The sequence below is a fragment of the Cherax quadricarinatus genome, unplaced genomic scaffold (genome assembly GCF_038502225.1).
Source record: "Cherax quadricarinatus isolate ZL_2023a unplaced genomic scaffold, ASM3850222v1 Contig561, whole genome shotgun sequence".
Classification (NCBI taxonomy): domain Eukaryota; kingdom Metazoa; phylum Arthropoda; class Malacostraca; order Decapoda; family Parastacidae; genus Cherax; species Cherax quadricarinatus.
Genome location: NW_027195587.1, coordinates 76,429 through 98,395, shown reverse-complemented (window position 1 = coordinate 98,395; position 21,967 = coordinate 76,429). Strand labels below are relative to the sequence as shown.

The window sequence follows — 21,967 nt, the reverse complement described above, 5'->3', positions numbered from 1 at the left end:
AAGAAGGCCGATGTATTAAAAATAAATTCTGCTTTTTTTCTATAATAATGCAATAAGATCACAGTAAACAGGTGATATCACAATATGCAAAATAACCACCATGAAAAAATAGTGAATTTACAAGTGCTTTCATTACTTCTCATATTATCAAGGAACTGTTCCTTGACAATGTGTGAAATCACAAAAGTGCTTGGAAATTCACTATTTTTTTAAAGTAGTTTATTTGCACATGTTAATAAATATAAAATGATCTTGAAGCCTTACCTCAGAGCAAGAGGCAGTAGTGCTCCTGACTCCAGGTTGATTGTAAGGTGCACTGACTCCAACCTTCGTGTAACAAACAGCTCTGCTGAATCTGTGCTGGCTATATTACCTTCTACATCTGCTTCACTGCCAACACAAAATATTCATATGCATATATAAACAAATCTGGGCAATAAAATACTTGTAAAGTAAAAGGACACAAGTGCAACTAATGTGACATTTATTGTGGCAACGTTTCGCTCTCCAGGAGCTTTATCAAGCTTGATAAAGCTCCTGGAGAGTGAAACATTGCCACAATAAATGTCACATTAGTTGCACTTGTGTCCTTTTACTTTACATATTGTCGGCAATTCTACCAACTTTATTACAATAAAATACTTGCCATTACATCAGAATTATGTATTCCCACTTAAACCAGAGGAAAACACTCAACCCATAGAGAACACTTACAGAACCTGGGAAATTGGAGACATTCAGGTTCCTTGGAGACCTTCTAGTTCCTTGGAGCAAAAGCCCCTTACCAGCATCAAAGCATCTCTCTTGAGGGGTTTCATATCTGTTTGTGTTGTCCCATCTTTCCAAGTTAAGTTTTCATATACTATGGTACTACTGCTGTTATTATATTCACATCCAAACACTACACCTGTAGAGGCCAGAGCACCTGAGGTGTGGGATGTAACAAGGTTTGATCTAAGGAAGGAAAGGGTAGCTCCAATTCTTTGTATCAAGAGTCCTTCACCATCATCTAGGTACTTCCCTCCTTCCCTCTCTCCCCCCTCTCTCTCTCTTTCTCTCTCTCTCTCTCTCTCGAGAGAGAGAGAGAGGGGGGGGTAAATAGCACATGCTACCACAACTAGCTCATTTCCACTACCTGTACTCACCTATTTGTACTCACCTATTTGTGGTTGCAGGGGTCAAGTCATAGCTCCTGGCCCTGCCTCTTCACTGATTGCTACTAGGTCCTCTGTCTCCCTGCTCCATGAGCTTTATCATACCTCGCCTTAAAACTATGTATGGTTCCCACCTCCACTACTTCACTTTCTAGGCTATTCCACGGCTTGACTACTCTATGACTGAAGAAATACTTCCTAACATCCCTTTGATTCATCTGAGTCTTCAACTTCCAATTGTGACCTCTTGTGTCTGTGTCCCATCTCTGGAACATCCCGTCTTTGTCCACCTCGTCTATTCTGCGCAGTATTTTATATGTCGTTATCATGTCTCCCCTGACCCTCCTGGCCTCCAGTGTCATAAGGCCGATTTCCCTCAACCTTTCTTCGTGTGTGTGTGTGTGTGTGTGTGTGTGTGTGTGTGTGTGTGTGTGTGTGTGTGTGTGTGTGTGTGTGTGTGTGTGTGTGTGTGTGCGCGCATGCGTGCTCGTGCGTGTGTGTGTGTGTGTGTGTGTGTGTGTGAGAGAGAGAGAGAGAGAGAGAGAGAGTGAGAGAGAGAGTGAGAGAGAGAGTGAGAGACAGTGAGAGACAGAATGAGAGTGAGTGAGTGAGAGTGAGAGAGCGTGAGAAAGAGTGAGAGTGAGAGAGAGAGCATGAGAAAGAGTGAGAGTGAGAGAGAGTGAGAGTGAGAGTGAGAGAGAGAGAGAGAGAGAGAGAGAGAGAGAGAGAGAGAGAGAGAGAGAGAGAGAGAGAGAGAGAGATAAAGAGAGAGATAGAGAGAGACAGAGTGAGAGTGAGAGAGACAGAGTGAGAGTGAGAGAGAGAGAGTGAGAGTGAGAGTGAGAGAGAGAGAGTGAGAGTGAGAGAGAGAGAGAGAGCGAGAGAGAGAGCAAGAGAGAGTGAGAGTGAGAGTGAGAGTGAGTGAGTGAGTGAGTGAGTGTGTGTGTGTGTGTGTGTGTGTGTGTGTGTGTGTGTGTGTGTGTGTGTGTACTCACCTAACTGTACTCACCTAATTGTGGTTGCAAGGGTCGAGACTCAGCTCCTGGCCCCGCCTCTTCACTGATCACTACTAGGTCCTCTCCCTCTCTGCTTCCTGAGCTTTGTCATACCTCTTCTTAAAACTATGTATGGTTCCTGCCTCCACTACTTCACTTGCTAGGCTATTCCGCTTCCTGACTACTCTATGACTGAAGAAATACTTCCTAACGTCCCTGTGACTCGTCTGAGTCTTCAGCTTCCGGTTGTGGCCCCTTGTTTCTGTGTCCCCTCTCTGGAACATCCTATCTCTGTCCACCTTGTCTATTCCCTGCAGTATCTTGTATGTCGTTATCATGTCTCCCCTGACCCTTCTGTCCTCCAGTGTCGTCAGTTTGATTTCCCTCAACTTTTCCTCGTACGACATTCCCCTGAGCTCTGGGACTAGCCTTGTTGCAAACCTTTGTACTTTCTCTAACTTCTTGACATGCTTGACCAGGTGTGGGTTCCAGACTGGTGCTGCATACTCCAGTATGGGCCTAACATACACAGTGTACAGTGTCTTGAACGATTCCTTATTAAGGTATCGGAACGCTATTCTCAGGTTTGCCAGGCGCCCATATGCTGCAGCAGTTATTTGGTTGATGTGTGCCTCCGGTGATGTGCTCGGTGTTATGGTCACAATCTTCATGACTTTGCATTTGGAAGGATTCAAATTCAAATTCAAACTTTATTCTCTATAAGTATTACAATGCTGAGTTTACAGAATTTGGTTATTGTGTGGTTTACATGTAGTAAAATAATAATTACAGAGTGTACCACTAGAACGCCTAGCATGGCTAGGCATTTCGGGCAGACTTATATTAAATCTTAGGTTTAAAATGTTACAAAATTATGAGATAAGTTGGTATTATGGCTAAGTGACTAAATACTAGTTGTGAGTTTAGCAATGTGAATGCTTTTGTTTTGGCACTATACGTAGTTTCAGTATTGGAGTATCACAGGCCAACTTATGACTAGTTAAGATTCATTATTTTGAGATTGAGATTGATATTTCTGTTTATGGTCAAATGGGTGAGTGAGTGTAAGTGTGAACCACCAGGTGGTATTCGTATTATTAGTTGACAGGGTGTATCAGGGAGATAAGATGTTTTCTGATGGTAGTTTTGAAGGTGATGAATGTGTCTGCAGTTTTGGAATTTTCAGGTAGGGTGTTCCAGATTTTAGGGCCTTTGACATACATTGAATTTTTGTAAAGGTTTAGTCGGACACGGGGAATGTCATAGAGATGTTTGTGTCTGGTGTTGTGCCTGTGGGTTCTGTCACAACTATCAAGAAAGCGTTTTAGGTCAAGGTTAATATTGGAATTTAAGGTCCTGTAGATGTAGATTGCACAGTAGTAAGTGTGGATGTACTGAACAGGGAGTAAGTTTAGATCTATGAAGAGTGGGGGGGGGGTGTTTCCAGGGATGGGATTTAGTGATTATTCTTACTGCGGCTTTTTGTTGGGTTATTATTGGCTTTAGGTGTGTTGCTGCAGTTGAACCCCAAGCACAGATAGCATAGGTGAGGTATGGATATATAAGTGAATGGTATAGTGTGAGAAGGGCAGTTTGCGGCACGTAGTATCGTATCTTGGAGAGGATCCCAACCGTTTTGGATACTTTTTTGGTTATGTGTTGGATATGGGTGCTGAAGTTCAGGTTGTTGTCGAGGTATAGGCCTAGGAATTTGCCCTCATTATGCCTGGTATTTAGAGTGTTGTCTATCTTAATGTTAATTTGCACATCTCCTGCTCTGTTACCAAACATAATGTAGTAGGTTTTGTCAACGTTAAGCGTAAGTTTATTGGCTGTCATCCAAGTCGATATTTTGATCAGCTCCTCATTAACAATGGTGTTGAGGGTTGCAAGATTAGGGTGAGAGATGACATAAGTCGTGTCGTCAGCAAAGAGAATGGGGTTCAGGTGTCGAGATACGTTTGGAAGATCATTGATGTATATGAGGAAGAGCAGGGGACCAAGGACACTTCCCTGCGGAACTCCAGTATCAAGTGGCTGTGTTGTTGATGCTGTGTCTTTAATGGTGACATACTGATACCTATTAGTAAGGTAAGATTTGAAATATGCAAGCGCATGGCCTCTTATACCATAATGGTCAAGTTTGTGGAGTAGGATGCCGTGGTCTACTGTGTCAAAAGCTTTTCTTAGGTCAATAAAAATTCCTAGTGGATATTCCTTATTTTCCAATGCTGTGTAAAGCAGATCTAGCATTTTTATAATTGCATCGTTAGTGCTTTTATTTTTCCTGAATCCAAATTGGCAGGGGTTGAGTATGTTTTGTGACGTTATAAATGAATATAGTCTCCTGTGCACGAGTTTCTCAAAGATTTTGGATAGCAATGGTAAGTTTGATATTGGCCTATAGTTGTTTAAATCTGTAGGGTCACCACCTTTATGTATTGGTGTAACCCTTGCCGTCTTGAGTAGTTTCGGGAAGGTGCTAGCTTCTAGTGACTTGTTAAAAAGCAATGAGATAGTATGCGAGAGGACATGGGCCACTCTCTTGTACAATAATGGTGGGACATGAGACAGATTCCCTGAGTTATTTTTAAGTGACTTTATAATCTCGGTGACTTCCGTGGGCTCAGTTGGAGCAAGATAGAAGGAATTTGGGAAATTCCCATCTAGGTAGTCCCCGGCATGGGCATTGGTATGTGGGATTTTATTGGCGAGATTACAACCTATGGTTGAGAAGAAGTCGTTTATCTTGTTAGCTGTGTCGGTGGGTTGCAGTGGTGTTTCATTAGGTTTAGTTAGGACAATATTCTTGTTTTTTTTTCAGTTTGTGGGTCCCTAGAATCTGAGAGAGTGTTTTCCAGGTCTTTTTTATATCTCCTCTTGTGTCAGTGAATCTACTGGAGTAGTATAGTTGTTTGGCTTTCTTTATTACTTTGGTGAGGACTGATGAATAGTGTTTAAGAATATCTTTGTGTATTAAGCCCTGTCTATATTGCTTTTCATATTGGTGTTTCTTATCAATGGATTTCAGAATGGTGCTGGTTAGCCATGGGCAACCAAGCCGTTTGTTTGTGATCTGTTTCGTTTTTATAGGACAATGTTTGTTGTATAGTCTAAGTAGTTTGTTAAGAAAAATGTCTGTCCAGTCGTCAATACCATTGGCCTTGGAGAATTCTGTAGGCCAGTCAACAGTCTCTAGGTCAGCTGTGAACTTCCTTATTGAGGCCTCATCATGGAGTCTAAATGAGACTTTGTTGTATTCAAGTGGTGGTTTACTAATGTTTGTCAAGAGGAAGGTAGGGTAGTGGTCTGTAGTGCTATCTGTGATTATCCCTGATTTAAGGGGGGCTAGTATATTGGTCCATATGTGGTCTATTATGGTTGCACTTGTTTCAGTGAGCCTGGTTGGTTTAGTTATTGTTGGTATGAGAAGTGTGTTGTTCATATTGTTGATGAAATCAGTTACAGGCTGATCATCTAGTAGGCCAAGGTTGATGTTGAAGTCTCCAGCTAAGAGAAGGTGGTGCTTATTCATTTGTCTGTTTGTTATTAGTGCCTTTAATTTCTCACTGAAGTTTGGGATGTTAGTGTGGGGTATCCGGTAAATGGCACCGATTGTTATAGGCGTCTTAAGGTTTTTTACAGTAAAATTAGCAAAAATGTATTCTCCATATTCATCACTGAAGCAATTGGTGCTGATACAAGATAATTGGTTAGAGTAATAGATTGCAATACCACCCCCAACTTGGTATGGTCTGCAGTTGTGGATTGCTGTGTATCCTGGTAGAGGGTAGATATCTATTGTGTCCTGTTTTAGCCAGGTCTCGGTAAGAATAATGCAGGAGAAGGGTGTCTTTAGTGATTCAAGGAGTGCCAGGAGGTCATCGTAGTGTTTGCTTAAGGACCTGATGTTGTAGTTAAGTACTGATAGACTTTTAGCATTGTTTAGGATAGTGCTGGCTTGTGATGCTGTGTAGTAAAGGCAGTTACTTTCCAATAGGTTTTGATTGTGTGTCAGATTATGTAGGTTTAGATCAGGGTCAACGTGATTAATCATCTTCTAGGTTTAAATTATGGTTATTTATATCCTGAGTTGTGTGTTGAGTTTTAGTACTGATATCTGTAGTGGTGGGAAGTTTGGACAAGTATATAGCTATAGCATTTTGGTCATGTAGAGTATAGTCACTAATACACATAATGAAGTTGGTGTTGTCTATGTGTTGTGCTGGAATGAGCTAAAGTACAACTAGGTATAAACTAATAATATAAAAATACAAATTAAAAATAGCACAAGACTCTCACTTGTAATTGCACTAAGGTCTAATGTAATGACTTTGGTATAGTCTATGTATTGACCTAGAGTGAGCAATAGTACAACTAGGTTTAATCTAATAATGTAGAAATACAAATTAAAAATAGCACCAGGCTCTCACTAGTAATTACACTATGGTCTAATATAATGACTTTGGTACTGACTATGTATTGAGCTAGAATGAGCTATAGTACAACTGAGTTTAATCTAATGATATAAAAAAGGCACAAGACTCTCAGTTGTAATTGCACTAAGGTGTTATATAAGTTGTTTACAAGAATTAGAGTATAACTAGATTTAAATTGACAAGATAAATTATACAAGTTAAGGTGGCCCGGTGGCCTGGTGGCTAAAGCTCTCGCTTCACACACGGAGGGCCCGGGTTCGATTCCCGGTGGGTGGAAACATTTCGACACGTTTCCTTACACCTGTTGTCCTGTTCACCTAGCAGCAAATAGGTACCTGGGTGTTAGTCGACTGGTGTGGGTCGCATCCTGGGGGACAAGATTGAGGACCCCAATGGAAATAAGTTAGACAGTCCTCGATGACGCACTGACTTTCTTGGGTTATCCTGGGTGGCTAACCCTCCGGGGTTAAAAATCCGAACGAAATCTTATCTTATCTTATCTTAGCAAAAGAATAAAAAAAGTAGAAAAAAAAATATATATATATATATTCTTTCTTTCAACACATCGGCCGTATCCCACCAAGGCAGGGTGGCCCAAAAGGAAAAACGAAAGTTTCTCCTTTTACATTTAGTAATATATACAAGAGAAGGGGTTACTAGCCCCTTGCCCCTGGCATTTTAGTTGCCTCTTACAACACGCATGGCTTACGGAGGAAGAATTCTGTTCCACTTCCCCATGGAGGTAAGAGGAAATAAACAAGAACAAGAACTAGAAAGAAAATAGCAGAAAACCAAGAGGGGTGTGTATATATATGCTTGTACATGTTTGTGTAGTGTGACCTAAGTGTAAGTAGAAGTAGCAAGACATACCTGAAATCTTGCGTGTTTATGAGACAGACAAAAGACATCAGCGATCCTATCATCATGTAAAACAATTACAGGCTTACGTTTTACACTCACTTGGCAGGACGGTAGTACCTCCCTGGGTGGTTGCTGTCTACCAACCTACTACCTATATATATATATATATATATATATATAATATATATACATATATATATAGATATATATATATATATACATATATGGAGGCAAAGAAAGGAATGTATGAAAGTATAGTAGTACCAACACACTTATATGGGTGTGAAGCTTGGGTTGTGAATGCAGCAGCGAGGAGGTGGTTGGAGGCAGTGGAGATGTCCTGTCTAAGGGCAATGTGTGGTGTAAATATTATGCAGAAAATTCGGAGTGTGGAAATTAGGAGAAGGTGTGGAGTTAATAAAAGTATTAGTTAGAGGGCAGAAGAGGGGTTGTTGAGGTGGTTTGGTCATTTAGAGAGAATGGATGAAAGTAGAATGACATGGAGAGCATTTAAATCTGTAGGGGAAGGAAGGTGGGGTAGTGGTCGTCCTCGAAACGGTTGGAAGGAAGGGGTAAGGGAGGTTTTGTGGGCGAGGGGCTTGGACTTCCAGCAGGCATACATGAGTGTGTTCAATAGGAGTTAATAGAGACGAATGATATTTGGGACCTGACGATCTGTTGGAGTGTGAGCAGGGTAATATTTAGTGAAGGGATTCAGGGAAACCTATTATTTTTATATAGCCGGACTTGAGTCGTGGAAATGGGAAGTACATACAATGCCTGCACTTTAAAGGAGGGGTTTTGGGATATTAGCAGTTTGGAGGGATATGTTGTGTATCTTTATACGTACAGGAGGGCCCCGCTTTACGGCGTTCCGCTTTACGGCGTTCCGCTAATACGGACATTTCAAATTATGACCAAAACTCACTATACGGCTCCCCCCACCTGACTTTCTAATACGGTCACCGTGCCCCACCCTGTTTGTTTACATTCTCCATGAGCTCAGTAAGCACTAAGTCTCTCCATTTTGTCTGGAAACTCCAAAATTTCAAATGTTTTTAAAAGTTATTTCATATTTTATATATACTCTGATAATTATACTTATGTATACCTGTACCTAAATAAACTTACATACATCGAGTCATTTAAATGTCGTATATTACGTTAATATACACATTTTCATTAATCCATCCATGATATTTTTTTCAAAATTATATAATAAACACGATGCATAACATATAAATAAGATAAATACACCCCACAGTAGAATAAATAAACAAATGTGAGATGTGAGCAGACGACTTGCACAAGTGGTGATAATAACAATACTGAGTCTCATTAAATGTCGTATATTACGGTAATATACACATTTTCATTAATCCATCCATGATATTTTTTTCAAAATTATATAATAAACACGATGCATAACATATAAATAAGATAAATACACCCCACAGTAGAATAAATAAACAAATGTGAGATGTGAGCAGACGACTTGCACAAGTGGTGATAATAACAATACTGAGTCTCATTAAATGTCGTATATTACGGTAATATACACATTTTCATTAATCCATCCATGATATTTTTTTCAAAATTATATAATAAACACGATGCATAACATATAAATAAGATAAATACACCCCACAGTAGAATAAATAAACAAATGTGAGATGTCGAAGCAGACGACTTGCACAAGTGGTGATAATAACAATACCGAGTCTCATTAAATGTCGTATATTACGGTAATATACACATTTTCATTAATCCATCCATGATATTTTTTTCAAAATTATATAATAAACACGATACATAACATAAAAAGATGATAAATACACCCCACAATAGAATAAATAAACATAAATATAAGATGTGGGAGCCACATAACTTGTACAAGTGACTGCAAGAATAACATTTTCTCTAATCTAACATAAGAGTAAATGTGTTACTGGGGGTAACTGTAGAAAATTATTCCTTTCGTATGTATGTAAGTAAGTTTATTCAGGTATACACAAATACAGTTACATAGATTATCATACATAACAACATACATGTAGAGAACCTAGGATAACCCAAAAAAGTCAGTGTGACTTATTTCCATTGCCTTCACTCAGAGCTTCATTTCTTCTCAAAATGATGTTACATGAGAATGGGAGTGTTCTTCTTTATTAATTCTACCGTATCAATGTAGAGACAACCTGTACACAATGTAACTTGTACACAAACCAGACGTGTACATTTCGTTTGTTTACAAAACTTACCTTCCCCTGGTTTGTTTACATAACTGCGCCTGCCCCCTCTCATGTACTCATTCTTTCTCTCTCTCATTTATTCGTTTTATCTCATTTACTTACTCCTGACCCTACATTAAGACTACAAATATTTTAAGGTAAGTAATGAGTGAACTGTATATACATTTTATCGCTCTGGGATGCTTAAATATCATAGAATAGTATGTGTGGGTGGGGTGGCCTGGTGAGGCTATTACAATACATACCACACTTGATTTCTTACAATAAATACTACTTGTCTCACCCTAGATTAAGACTATAAATATTTTAAGGTAAGTAATGAGTGCACTATGTGTGTATTGTACCTTTTTATTGTTTTTTGATGCCTGGTTCTATTGCTAACTTAATATATGTTAGTGTAAACTTGTTATCTAGTGTTTGTATGCATTTATAAGTGGAAAAAAAGGGTGTTCCACTTTACGGCGATTTCCGCTTTACGGCGGTAGCCTGGAACCTAACCCGCCGTATAAGTGGGGCCTTCCTGTATATATATATGAGGTAGTTGGTACTAGTTAGCAAAAGATAGTTAAGGGCCTTGAACAATAATATAATTGAAATATACACTAATTGCACACACAATATAGTCACTAAGATATGAAAACAATCTTAGAGTAGGCCTTACAATATAAACTTATAATATAAAAATACAAATTGAAATGGTACTTGCAATTGCACTAGAGTCTGGTATAGGTTGTTGACAAGATCAAGAGTATAACTAGATTTAAATTGACAAAATAAAATTCACAATTAAAGTACCAAAAGAATAATAGTAAAAAATAACAATGGTAATGTCTTGGTTATAATATGAAAGTAAGATTGTAGACAGGTACACAGGTACACAGGTACACAGGTACAAAGGATAATATAAAGGTTGGAGTTGAATATACAAACTTGAAAATTTGGCAACAAAATGTTATGGGAAGTATAAAATAATGTTTAATGTAAAGAAGTAAAATTGACTGGTAGTAAATTTGGTGTTTAATAAAATTTTAGTAAGTAATAATGATCACAAAAAAAGTGAAAAAGTAATGTTTATTTCATTCAATATTGCACTGGTAGTTATACTAGAGGTTATTTGGCAGTACAAGGTAATTAAGAGTACTCTAAGATAGTAAATGTGGTATTAAAACAGATAAAGGTAATTAGACAAGTAATGGTTATTAAATGTCAAAAATGTTGAGAGTAAATTGAAATTATAGTAAAAATGGTAATTATTAATTTTAATAAGTAATATCAATTGATAGTATTTAAAAAAATATGAGGTAGTAATATGGACAGAGAAAGTATCAATTCAGCTAATGTTTAAGCAAACAATAGTAAATAAGAAAATTACATAAGGTGACTTATGCTTACTAGTAAAATCACAAAATGAGGTAGTTGATTATTTAATTACTAAGAGATTGTACAATGAAATTTGAACAATAATGGAGCAAAACATACACTACACTACGTAGGCTTTTAGGTTGGACATTGTTTAGTTATTCTCTGTAAGATTAGTATCCCTGAGAAATCGTGATAGATCATTCTCGTTCGTGATTGTGTACAGTTGACCTACATTTGTTTTCCTAACTAGAATTTTCCCATCCCGTGTGAAGCATTGGTGTATTGTGTCATTATTCTCCCGCTTAAGTTTTCTGACTCTATACAGGAGGTTCTGACATTTTTTGGTAAGACACTCGTTTATGTATACCTCTTTCTTTACTTTAATAGATGCAATAATTAAGTCTTTTTTCCTGTCATGTGAGTGGAATCTAAGCATAACACTTTTTCTACCATGGGATCCTAGTAACCTGGCTTCTTTTATTTCTGACTCTGGTACAATAACACTTGTTTGGTCCTTTATGATCTGCAGAGTAATTTCTTTACTGTTTGTTTGGTTCATATCACTGGGAAAAAGTGGACTGTTAACTATTACTGCGTCCGATAGTTTATCTTGTTCAGTTTTATCTTCTTGGAGAGCAAAGTAGTCACTGAACTGGTTATCTAAGTTGTTCTTCCATTCTTTTACTGCTTCTTCAACCTTTGTATTAAGAGATATTATTTGTTGGGTATGGCTATCTATGACTGTTTGGATGGTCTTGTCACAGTTAGTCATTCCTGGTGTTGTTAACTTTTGTTCAAGACTGAGGATTTTGTTCTCGAGTTGTGTCATCCTGGTGTCTTGTTTTGTTAGCGTCTCTCGAAGGTTCATATTTTCAATAACTAAGTTGGAGATGCATGTCTTTAGGGTATCTGGATCGTTGGTCATACCTGAGAGACTACTTGGTAGGTTGAATCCGGGGAAGAGAGGGGAGGATGGGCTGGTGGCAGCCATGTTTGTTGTTATTGTTGTGGTGTCGCCTTGAGTGGTGGTGAGTGGGGTGGTTGCTGGGCCGGCGTCCTCCTGACTACACTTGTTGAATAGTTGATTTTTCGGTGTTTTCTTGCTGGCCTTGGTGCTGTTTCCTCTTAGATTGCGCCTCATAATACTACAGGAATTGTTGTAGTTAAGAAGAAGTTGTAGTTATACAAAGTTTAGGGTTACGTTGTTCGGCTGGCAGCGGGGTGTTGCTTTCGGTTTGTGGGCAGTCTTCCTTTGATCTCTATTATTTTCGATTTGTAGGTTTCACTGTTGGTAATCTTTGGTCATTCTGGGTGCTACGTTGGGTAGTGCAGTTTTGCTTGTAACTAGGTCATCATAGGAGCATTGGTAGCTCTGATAGTTGGAGAAAAGTACGGAGCTTGGAGGTCGCTGCTACCGCTGCCGAGGGTGGAGGCATGAATTCGAGAAGCCAGTTTCTGGACCACATGTCCAGCCTGTCCAGGTCTCTTTGCAGTCCTGTGTGTGTGTGTGTGTGTGTGTGTGTGTGTGTGTGTGTGTGTGTGTGTGTGTGTGTGTGTGTGTGTGTGTGTGAAAATACGATAATATTTATATAAAGTTATTTTTAGTTAAAGTTTTTTTGTTTACCTTATTGCTGGTACTTTACTAAGAAATATTCAGTATCTATTTACTCACATTGTTTTATTATTCTATCAAAAGTTATCCTGTTTTAATAAACCTACTGTTAACACTTTGTTTTTAAACAGTATGTATGTAGAGTGGAACCCTGACTTACGAGAGTCCCAACATACGAGCTTTTCAAGATACGAGCCATCACTCGGTCTATTTTTTGCTCTGAGTTACGAGCCAAAATCTGAGTTACCAGCGAGCTTCCCCCACTTCCCCTCAACCCGCACACCGCTTGTTTATCTATGATTTCATGCTTTAATTCCATGGACATCATCAATTTTTTCTTTCATAGGACCCATGGTTAGACAAAAGAAATTTGGCAAAATAATTCTACAAAATGCAAGCAAAATACAGTGGACCCCCAGTTCACGAAGTCATCGATATCTGATAAATCCGGTATCCGAAGCATTATATCGCAAAAAATTTGCCTCGGTTCCCATTACAAAACCCGGTATGCGATACGATTCGTACGAGACGTGTCCACGTGTGGCCTGAACTGCCCCATGTGTGCCAGTGTTTACAAGCCAGCCAGTGTGCGCGCATCTAAGGATACATTCGGTACATTCCATATTATCCATATTATCACTGTTTTTGGTGCTTGTTTCTGCAAAATAAGTCACCATGGGCCCCAAGAAAGCTTCTAGTGCCAACCCATCGAGACCAAGGGTGCTAATGACTATTGAAACGAAGAAAGAGGTAATTGCAAAGTATGAAAGTGGAGTGCGTGTGTCGGACCTGGCCAAGTTGTATAGTAAATCCCAATCAACCATCTCTACTATAGTGAACAGGAAAACAGCAATCAAGGAAGCTGGAGGAGGAGGACAATGATGAACTAACCACTGATGAGCTGCTAGATCATCTTCAACAGCAAGAGGCCAGACCTGAGGAAACTGCTTCGGAGGAGGGGATAGAGAAATTGACGAAGTTGCCTACTTCAAAGATTAAGGAAATGTGTGCAAAGTGGCTTGAAGTGCAAACCTTTTTTGATGAAAATCACCCTGACACAGCTACTGCAAGCCGTTGGCAACCTGTACACTGACAATGTTGTGAACCACTTTAGGAAAGTCATAAAGGAATGAGAGGTACAGGTCTCTATGGACAGATATGTTGTGCGACAGAAGTCCAGTGACTCTCAAACTGGTCCTAGTGGCATTAAAAGAAGAAGGGAAGTAACCCCGGAAAAAGACTTGCTACCTCAAGTCCTAATGGAGGGGGATTCCCCTTCTAAACATTAAAAACTTCAACACTCTCCCCTCCTCCCATCCCATCAATCATCACCAGATCTTCATTAAAGGTAAGTGTGAATTATTCTATTGTTATTGTTCTATTGTTATTATTGTTATTGTAATTATTCTATTGCATTAAACTTAATATTTCATGTGGTAAAAGTTTTTTTTTTTCATACTTTTGTCTTGCACGGATTAATTTGATTTCCATTATTTCTTATGGGGAAAATTTATTCGCTTTCCAATAATTTTGCTTTACGATGAGCTCTCAGGAATGGATTAATAACGTGAACCGGGGGTCCACTGTATGAGAGAAATGCTTCCACGGCAAGGTAAACAGTGCACTAAGTTGGTGTTCTGAAGCTCCTCCTTATTATTATAATTCTTCTTTCAACACACCGGCCGTATCCCACCGAGGCGGGGTGGCCCAAAAGGAAAAACGAAAGTTCCTTTCAAATTTAGTAATATATACAGGAGAAGGGGTTACTAGCCCCTTGCTCCCGGCATTTTAGTCGCCTCTTACAACACGCATGGCTTACGGAGGAAGAATTTTGTTCCACTTCCCCATGGAGATAAGAGGAAAAAAATAAGAACAAGAACTAGAAAGAAAATAGAAGAAAACCCAGAGGGATGTGTATATATACGCTTGTACATGTATGTGTAGTGTGACCTAAGTGTAAGTAGAAGTAACAAGACGTACCTGAAATCTTGCATTTCCATGAGACAAAAAAAAGGACACCAGCAATCCTACCATCATGTAAAACAATTACAGGCTTTCGTTTTACACTCACTTGTCAGGATGGTAGTACCTCCCTGGGAGGTTGCTGTCTACCAACCTACTACCTAGGATTATTAGTAGGTTGGTAGACAGCAACCACCCAGGGAAGTACTACCATCCTGCCAGATGACTGTGAAACAAAAACCTGTAACTGTTTTGCATGATGGTAGGATTGCTGGTTTCTTTTTCTGTCTCATAAACACGCTAGATAACAGGGATATCTTGCTACTCCTACTTACACTTTGGTCACACTTCACAGACACGCACATGCATATATATATACATACATCTAGGTTTTTCTCCTTTTTCTAAATAGCTCTTGTCCTTCTTTATTTCTTCTATTGTCCATGGGGAAGTGGAAAAGAATCTTTCCTCCGTAAGCCATGCGTGTCGTATGAGGCGACTAAAATGCCGGGAGCAATGGGCTAGTAACCCCTTCTCCTGTAGACATTTACTAAAAAAGAGAAGAAGAAAAACTTTATAAAACTGGGATGCTTAAATGTGCATGGATGTAGTGCGGATGACAAGAAACAGATGATTGCTGATGTTATGAATGAAAAGAAGTTGGATGTCCTGGCCCTAAGCGAAACAAAGCTGAAGGGGGTAGGAGAGTTTCAGTGGGGGGAAATAAATGGGATTAAATCTGGAGTATCTGAGAGATTTAGAGCAAAGGAAGGGGTAGCAGTAATGTTAAATGATCAGTTATGGAAGGAGAAAAGAGAATATGAATGTGTAAATTCAAGAATTATGTGGATTAAAGTAAAGGTTGGATGCGAGAAGTGGGTCATAATAAGCGTGTATGCACCTGGAGAAGAGAGGAATGCAGAGGAGAGAGAGAGATTTTGGGAGATGTTAAGTGAATGTATAGGAGCCTTTGAACCAAGTGAGAGAGTAATTGTGGTAGGGGACCTGAATGCTAAAGTAGGAGAAACTTTTAGAGAGGGTGTGGTAGGTAAGTTTGGGGTGCCAGGTGTAAATGAAAATGGGAGCCCTTTGATTGAACTTTGTATAGATGTAGGGCGAAATGACAGTAGTTTGTTGGATTATGTATTGGTAGATAAAAGACTGTTAAGTAGACTTCAGGATGTACATGTTTATAGAGGGGCCACAGATATATCAGATCACTTTCTAGTTGTAGCTACACTGAGAGTAAAAGGTAGATGGGATACAAGGAGAATAGAAGCATCAGGGAAGAGAGAGGTGAAGGTTTATAAACTAAAAGAGGAGGCAGTTAGGGTAAGATATAAACAGCTATTGGAGGATAGATGGGCTAATGAGAGCATAGGCAATGGGGTCGAAGAGGTATGGGGTAGGTTTAAAAATGTAGTGTTAGAGTGTTCAGCAGAAGTTTGTGGTTACAGGAAAGTGGGTGCGGGAGGGAAGAGGAGCGATTGGCGGAATGATGATGTAAAGAGAGTAGTAAGGGAGAAAAAGTTAGCATATGAGAAGTTTTTACAAAGTAGAAGTGATGCAAGGAGGGAAGAGTATATGGAGAAAAAGAGAGAAGGTTAAGAGAGTGGTGAAGCAATGTAAAAAGAGAGCAAATGAGAGAGTGGGTGAGATGTTATCAACAAATTTTGTTAAAAATAAGAAAAAGTTTTGGAGTGAGATTAACAAGTTAAGAAAGCCTAGAGAACAAATGGATTTGTCAGTTAAAAATAGGAGAGGAGAGTTATTAAATGGAGAGTTAGAGGTATTGGGAAGATGGAGGGAATATTTTGAGGAATTGTTAAATGTTAATGAAGATAGGGAAGCTGTGATTTCGTGTATAGGGCAAGGAGGAATAACATCTTGTAGGAGTGAGGAAGAGCCAGTTGTGAGTGTGGGGGAAGTTCGTGAGGCAGTAGGTAAAATGAAAGGTGGTAAGGCAGCTGGGATTGATGGGATAAAGATAGAAATTTTAAAAGCAGGTGGGGATATAGTTTTGGAGTGGTTGGTGCAATTATTTAATAAATGTATGGAAGAGGGTAAGGTACCTAGGGATTGGCAGAGAGCATGCATAGTTCCTTTGTATAAAGGCAAAGGGGATAAAAGAGAGTGCAAAAATTATAGGGGGATAAGTCTGTTGAGTATACCTGGTAAAGTGTATGGTAGAGTTAAAATTGAAAGAATTAAGAGTAAGACAGAAAATAGGATAGCAGATGAACAAGGAGGCTTTAGGAAAGGTAGGGGGTGTGTGGACCAGGTGTTTACAGTGAAACATATAAGTGAACAGTATTTAGATAAGGCTAAAGAGGTCTTTGTGGCATTTATGGATTTGGAAAAGGCGTATGACAGGGTAGATAGGGGGGCAATGTGGCAGATGTTGCAAGTGTATGGTGTAGGAGGTAGGTTACTGAAAGCAGTGAAGAGTTTTTACGAGGATAGTGAGGCTCAAGTTAGAGTATGTAGGAAAGAGGGAAATTTTTTCCCAGTAAAAGTAGGCCTTAGACAAGGATGTGTGATGTCACCATGGTTGTTTAATATATTTATAGATGGGGTTGTAAGAGAAGTAAATGCGAGGGTCTTGGCAAGAGGCGTGGAGTTAAAAGATAAAGAATCACACACAAAGTGGGAGTTGTCACAGCTGCTCTTTGCTGATGACACTGTGCTCTTGGGAGATTCTGAAGAGAAGTTGCAGAGATTGGTGGATGAATTTGGTAGGGTGTGCAAAAGAAGAAAATTAAAGGTGAATACAGGAAAGAGTAAGGTTATGAGGATAACAAAAAGATTAGGTGATGAAAGATTGAATATCAGATTGGAGGGAGAGAGTATGGAGGAGGTGAACGTATTCAGATATTTGGGAGTGGACGTGTCAGCAGATGGGTCTATGAAAGATGAGGTGAATCATAGAATTGATGAGGGAAAAAGAGTGAGTGGTGCACTTAGGAGTCTGTGGAGACAAAGAACTTTGTCCTTGGAGGCAAAGAGGGGAATGTATGAGAGTATAGTTTTACCAACGCTCTTATATGGGTGTGAAGCATGGGTGATGAATGTTGCAGCGAGGAGAAGGCTGGAAGCAGTGGAGATGTCATGTCTGAGGGCAATGTGTGGTGTGAATATAATGCAGAGAATTCGTAGTTTGGAAGTTAGGAGGAGGTGCGGGATTACCAAAACTGTTGTCCACAGGGCTGAGGAAGGGTTGTTGAGGTTGTTCGGACATGTAGAGAGAATGGAGCGAAACAGAATGACTTCAAGAGTGTATCAGTCTGTAGTGGAAGGAAGGCGGGGTAGGGGTCGGCCTAGGAAAGGTTGGAGGGAGGGGGTAAAGGAGGTTTTGTGTGCGAGGGGCTTGGACTTCCAGCAGGCATGCGTGAGCGTGTTTGATAGGAGTGAATGGAGACAAATGGTTTTTAATACTTGACGTGCTGTTGGAGTGTGAGCAAAGTAACATTTATGAAGGGATTCAGGGAAACCGGCAGGCCGGACTTGAGTCCTGGAGATGGGAAGTACAGTGCCTGCACTCTGAAGGAGGGGTGTTAACCCTTTGAGGGTTTTCGTCGTACTAGTACGTCTTACGCGTAGGGGTTTTTGACGTACTAGTACGCATAAATTCTAGCGGCCTCAAATCTCGCGCGAAAAGGCTGGTAGGCCTAGGTGTGAGAGAATGGGTCTGCGTGGTCGGTGTGCGCGGTAGAAAAAAAATCTGGGTCCCAGTGGTGCATTGTGGGAATGCCCTCTTAGTAAACAATGTCCACCATGCCTCGCGGTAAGAAGCTCCTCACTCCTCGGCGAATTGGGACACTTTTGTTCCCCAGTGACAGTTCTAATAGTGATGGAAGTGCCAGTGAAGATGAGTTTCGTGGTTTTAGTGAGGTTTTGACCGAAACTAATGACCATAATATCGGTAATAGTGAAGAAAACCCAGACGACCCTCAGCCTTCCACCTCTGGTGCTGGGCCCTCGTGTTCACGTTCAGTTGTTCCAGAACCCAAGAGGAAACTTCTATTTTCCCAAATCCCAGACTCAGATGAGAGCATGGGTGATGATAGTGATAGTGAATATGAACTACAAGCTCTTCAAACTAGTTCCAGTAGTGATAGTGAAGTGCAATATTCCCCAGTGAAGCGTCAGTATATACGACGATATATGCGCTCTGGAAGTGTGCCATATGCTATTCCAAGGGGAAGGAGTGCATCTTGGAGTACATCCCGTGGCTGTACAACAGGAACAGACAGTGAAAATGACGAAGATACTGTTGCAATTGGGATGGAAAATGTGCGTGGTGGTAGTGGTGCCGGCGGTGAGGCACCAGCAGTGGGCCATGCTGCCACCCACGCTGCCACCCACGCCGCTGCCTCAGCTGATCTAGAACAAAGGCCACCATCCCCCACTCCCCCACCACACCAGCCTCCACAACCACAACCTCCACAACCACAACCACCTGTCATTGTCCAGTACCCACCAGCAGACCGCACCTGGGATTGGCAGGAAGCTGTCAATTTTGTTCCAAATCCCCACCAGTTTGATGGCAGCCAAAGTGGAATACGGCCATCTTGTGCACTTGGGAACAATGCCACTGAACTGGAATGTTTCGAGTTATTCTTTGACGAACCACTGATGAAAAGTATTGTCATGGAAAGCAACACATACTACGAGTACACCATGGCAAACACATTACTTTCACCAAAATCACGTCTACACCAATGGAAGGAGGCAACTGTGGCTGAGATGTATCTTTTCTTTGCCACAATAATGCTTATGCCACATGTGTATAAGCACAAAGTGAAATCATACTGGTCAACAGACCCCCTGATTGCAACACCAGGTTTCAGTGATATAATGCCAGTGAATCGATTTGTGCTAATGTTACGTATGCTTCACTTCTCAGATAAAACCAGGCCTGACAGAACTGACAGGTTATATAAGAATAGGAATGTGTTTGTGTATCTGAAACAGAAATTCAGTACGCATTTTTATCCCTTCAGGAAGCTTGTAATTGACGAGTCTTTGATTCTGTTCAAAGGAAGACTCTCTTTTAAGCAGTACATACCAAGCAAGAGGAAACGCTTTGGTATAAAGTTGTTTGTGCTTTGTGATTGTTACAGTGGTCTGGTATTGGATATTATTGTGTACACTGGAAGTTATACATTGCAAAATACCAGGAAGTTATTGGGCATCTCAGGTGATGTGGTTCGAACAATGATAGAACCATACCTTGGTAAGGGGCATACATTATATACAGATAACTGGTACACAAGCCCCTCACTCAGTGATTTTTTGCGAGTGAACATGACAGATGTGTGTGGCACAGTTCGTGCAAACCGAAAACATATGCCCAGGTTTGACGCTGGCACTCGTAGAGGTGAGGTGCAGGCATTTGCTGCCAATGACATCATGGCATTTCGGTGGCATGACAAACGAGATGTCACACTGTTGTCATCAATTCACCCTAATGAAATGGCAGACAGTGACAGGCAGCATAGAGAGAGAAATGAACCCATTCTAAAACCTGCAGCTGTGATTGATTACACCTTCAACATGCGTTCAGTGGACAAATGTGACATGCAGATTGGGTTTGCTGATTGTGTTCGCAAGAGTTATAAGTGGTACATCAAACTGTTTTTCCATCTTCTGGACATTTCCATGCTCAATGCTTATAATATGTATAAGATGAGCACCAGAAACAAACCACAGTACGGCGAATTCTGTTTGTTTGTCATCAGACAAATAGTATTCAAGTACCAAGGAACAGCACCTGCAATTGACCGCCCACCAAATTATCAACAACTACCTGCTCGTCTGAAGCATGGTGATCACTTCCTGGTAAAACTGCCTGCTACTGCTTTGAAGAAAAAGGCTCAGAAGAGGTGTTACGTCTGTTCACATACAAAAAAACGCCCACAACAACGCAGAGACACTCGTTTTATGTGTGAGGAGTGTAAAACACCACTGTGCATGACACCATGTTTCAAAGACTTCCACAGGCTGCAGAACTTCTAGAAACATTCCCTGTGACTGTATATGTATATATAAATATAGAAAAATAGTAATAAACAACATTTCATATTGTTTGTTTGTGTAAATATTTTCTGTAAACAAAATAATGACAACAGTGTTTACACCCTTATTGTGTAGTATTGAAAAAGAAATAACTTACAAAATACAGTGGACCCCCGGTTAACGATTTTAATCCGTGCAAGAGGGGTAATTGTTATGCGAAATAATCGCTATGTGAATGAATTTTCCCCATAAGAAATAATGGAAATCAAATTAATCCGTGCAAGACACCCAAAAGTATGAAAAAAAAAATTTTACCACATGAAATATACATTTTCCCACACACAAAGAGAAGGATACATGCACAATAGTAGAGTAGTACATGCACAGTATATATTGTGCATGTACTAGTCTACTAAATGAAGAATAAATGACACTTACCTTTATTGAAGATGCAGCAATGACTGATGAGACACTGTGTCCTGGGAGTGCCTTTTCTCCTGAGTACTGTAGGTCCTGTTTGGCATTTTCTTCCAGAACAGGCCTTATCACACTGTGTATGCCACTACGATTCTTAAATCTCTCAAACCAACCTTTGCTGGCTTTAAATTCACCAATATGAGCACTAGTTCCAGGCATTTTTCCCTGTTCACCTGGGTGTTAGTCGACTTGTGTGGGTTGCATCCTGGGAGATAAGATTAAGGACCCCAATGGAAATAAGTTAGACAGTCTTCGATGACACTGACTTTTTTGGGTTATCCTGGGTGGCAAATCCTCTGGGGTTAATTGTTTCTTGGTATTCTCAATAAGCCACACCAACAACGGTGCTACAGCAGCAGCAGCAGCTGACAGTGCAGCAGCAGCAGCAGCTGACAGTGCAGCAGCAGCAGCAGCTGTACCACCAATAGTAGCGATGGTTGATTGGGGTTTATTATACAACCTGGCCAGCTCGGAGACATGCACTCCACTTTCATACTTATCAATGATCTTTTTCTTCATCTCTATTGTAATTCTCACCCTTATTGCTGTAGGGTTGGCACTAGAAGCTTTCTTGGGGCCCATGGTCACTTATTTTCCAGAAAAAGCACCGAAAACACTGTAATAATACGAAATATTCTGATTGTATGCTTGGATGTTACCGCGGAGGCTGGCTGGTAAACAATGCCACCGGCGGAACATGTGAGCGTGGCTCAGGCCGCACATTGGACGCGTCTCGGACGAAAATCGGTAAGCGGGTTTTTAAGCGGTATGTGAGGCAAAATTTTTGCGATTAAAGCAAGCGGTATGGGGATTAATCGCTATGTGATGCCATCGT

At 40.3% G+C, this 21,967-nt stretch overlaps 1 protein-coding gene across 3 annotated transcripts in view; it reads right to left on the bottom strand.

The window, feature by feature from the left end:
* The window catches only part of Su(fu) (suppressor of fused), a 132,984-nt gene that overhangs the window by 37,110 nt on the left and 73,907 nt on the right, over positions 1-21,967 (bottom strand). For all 3 annotated transcript variants that reach the window (XM_070080531.1, XM_070080530.1, XM_070080532.1), the window contains one exon: positions 265-390. In XM_070080531.1, coding sequence (XP_069936632.1) covers positions 265-390 — 126 coding nt within the window. The remainder of the gene's footprint in view (positions 1-264; positions 391-21,967) is intronic.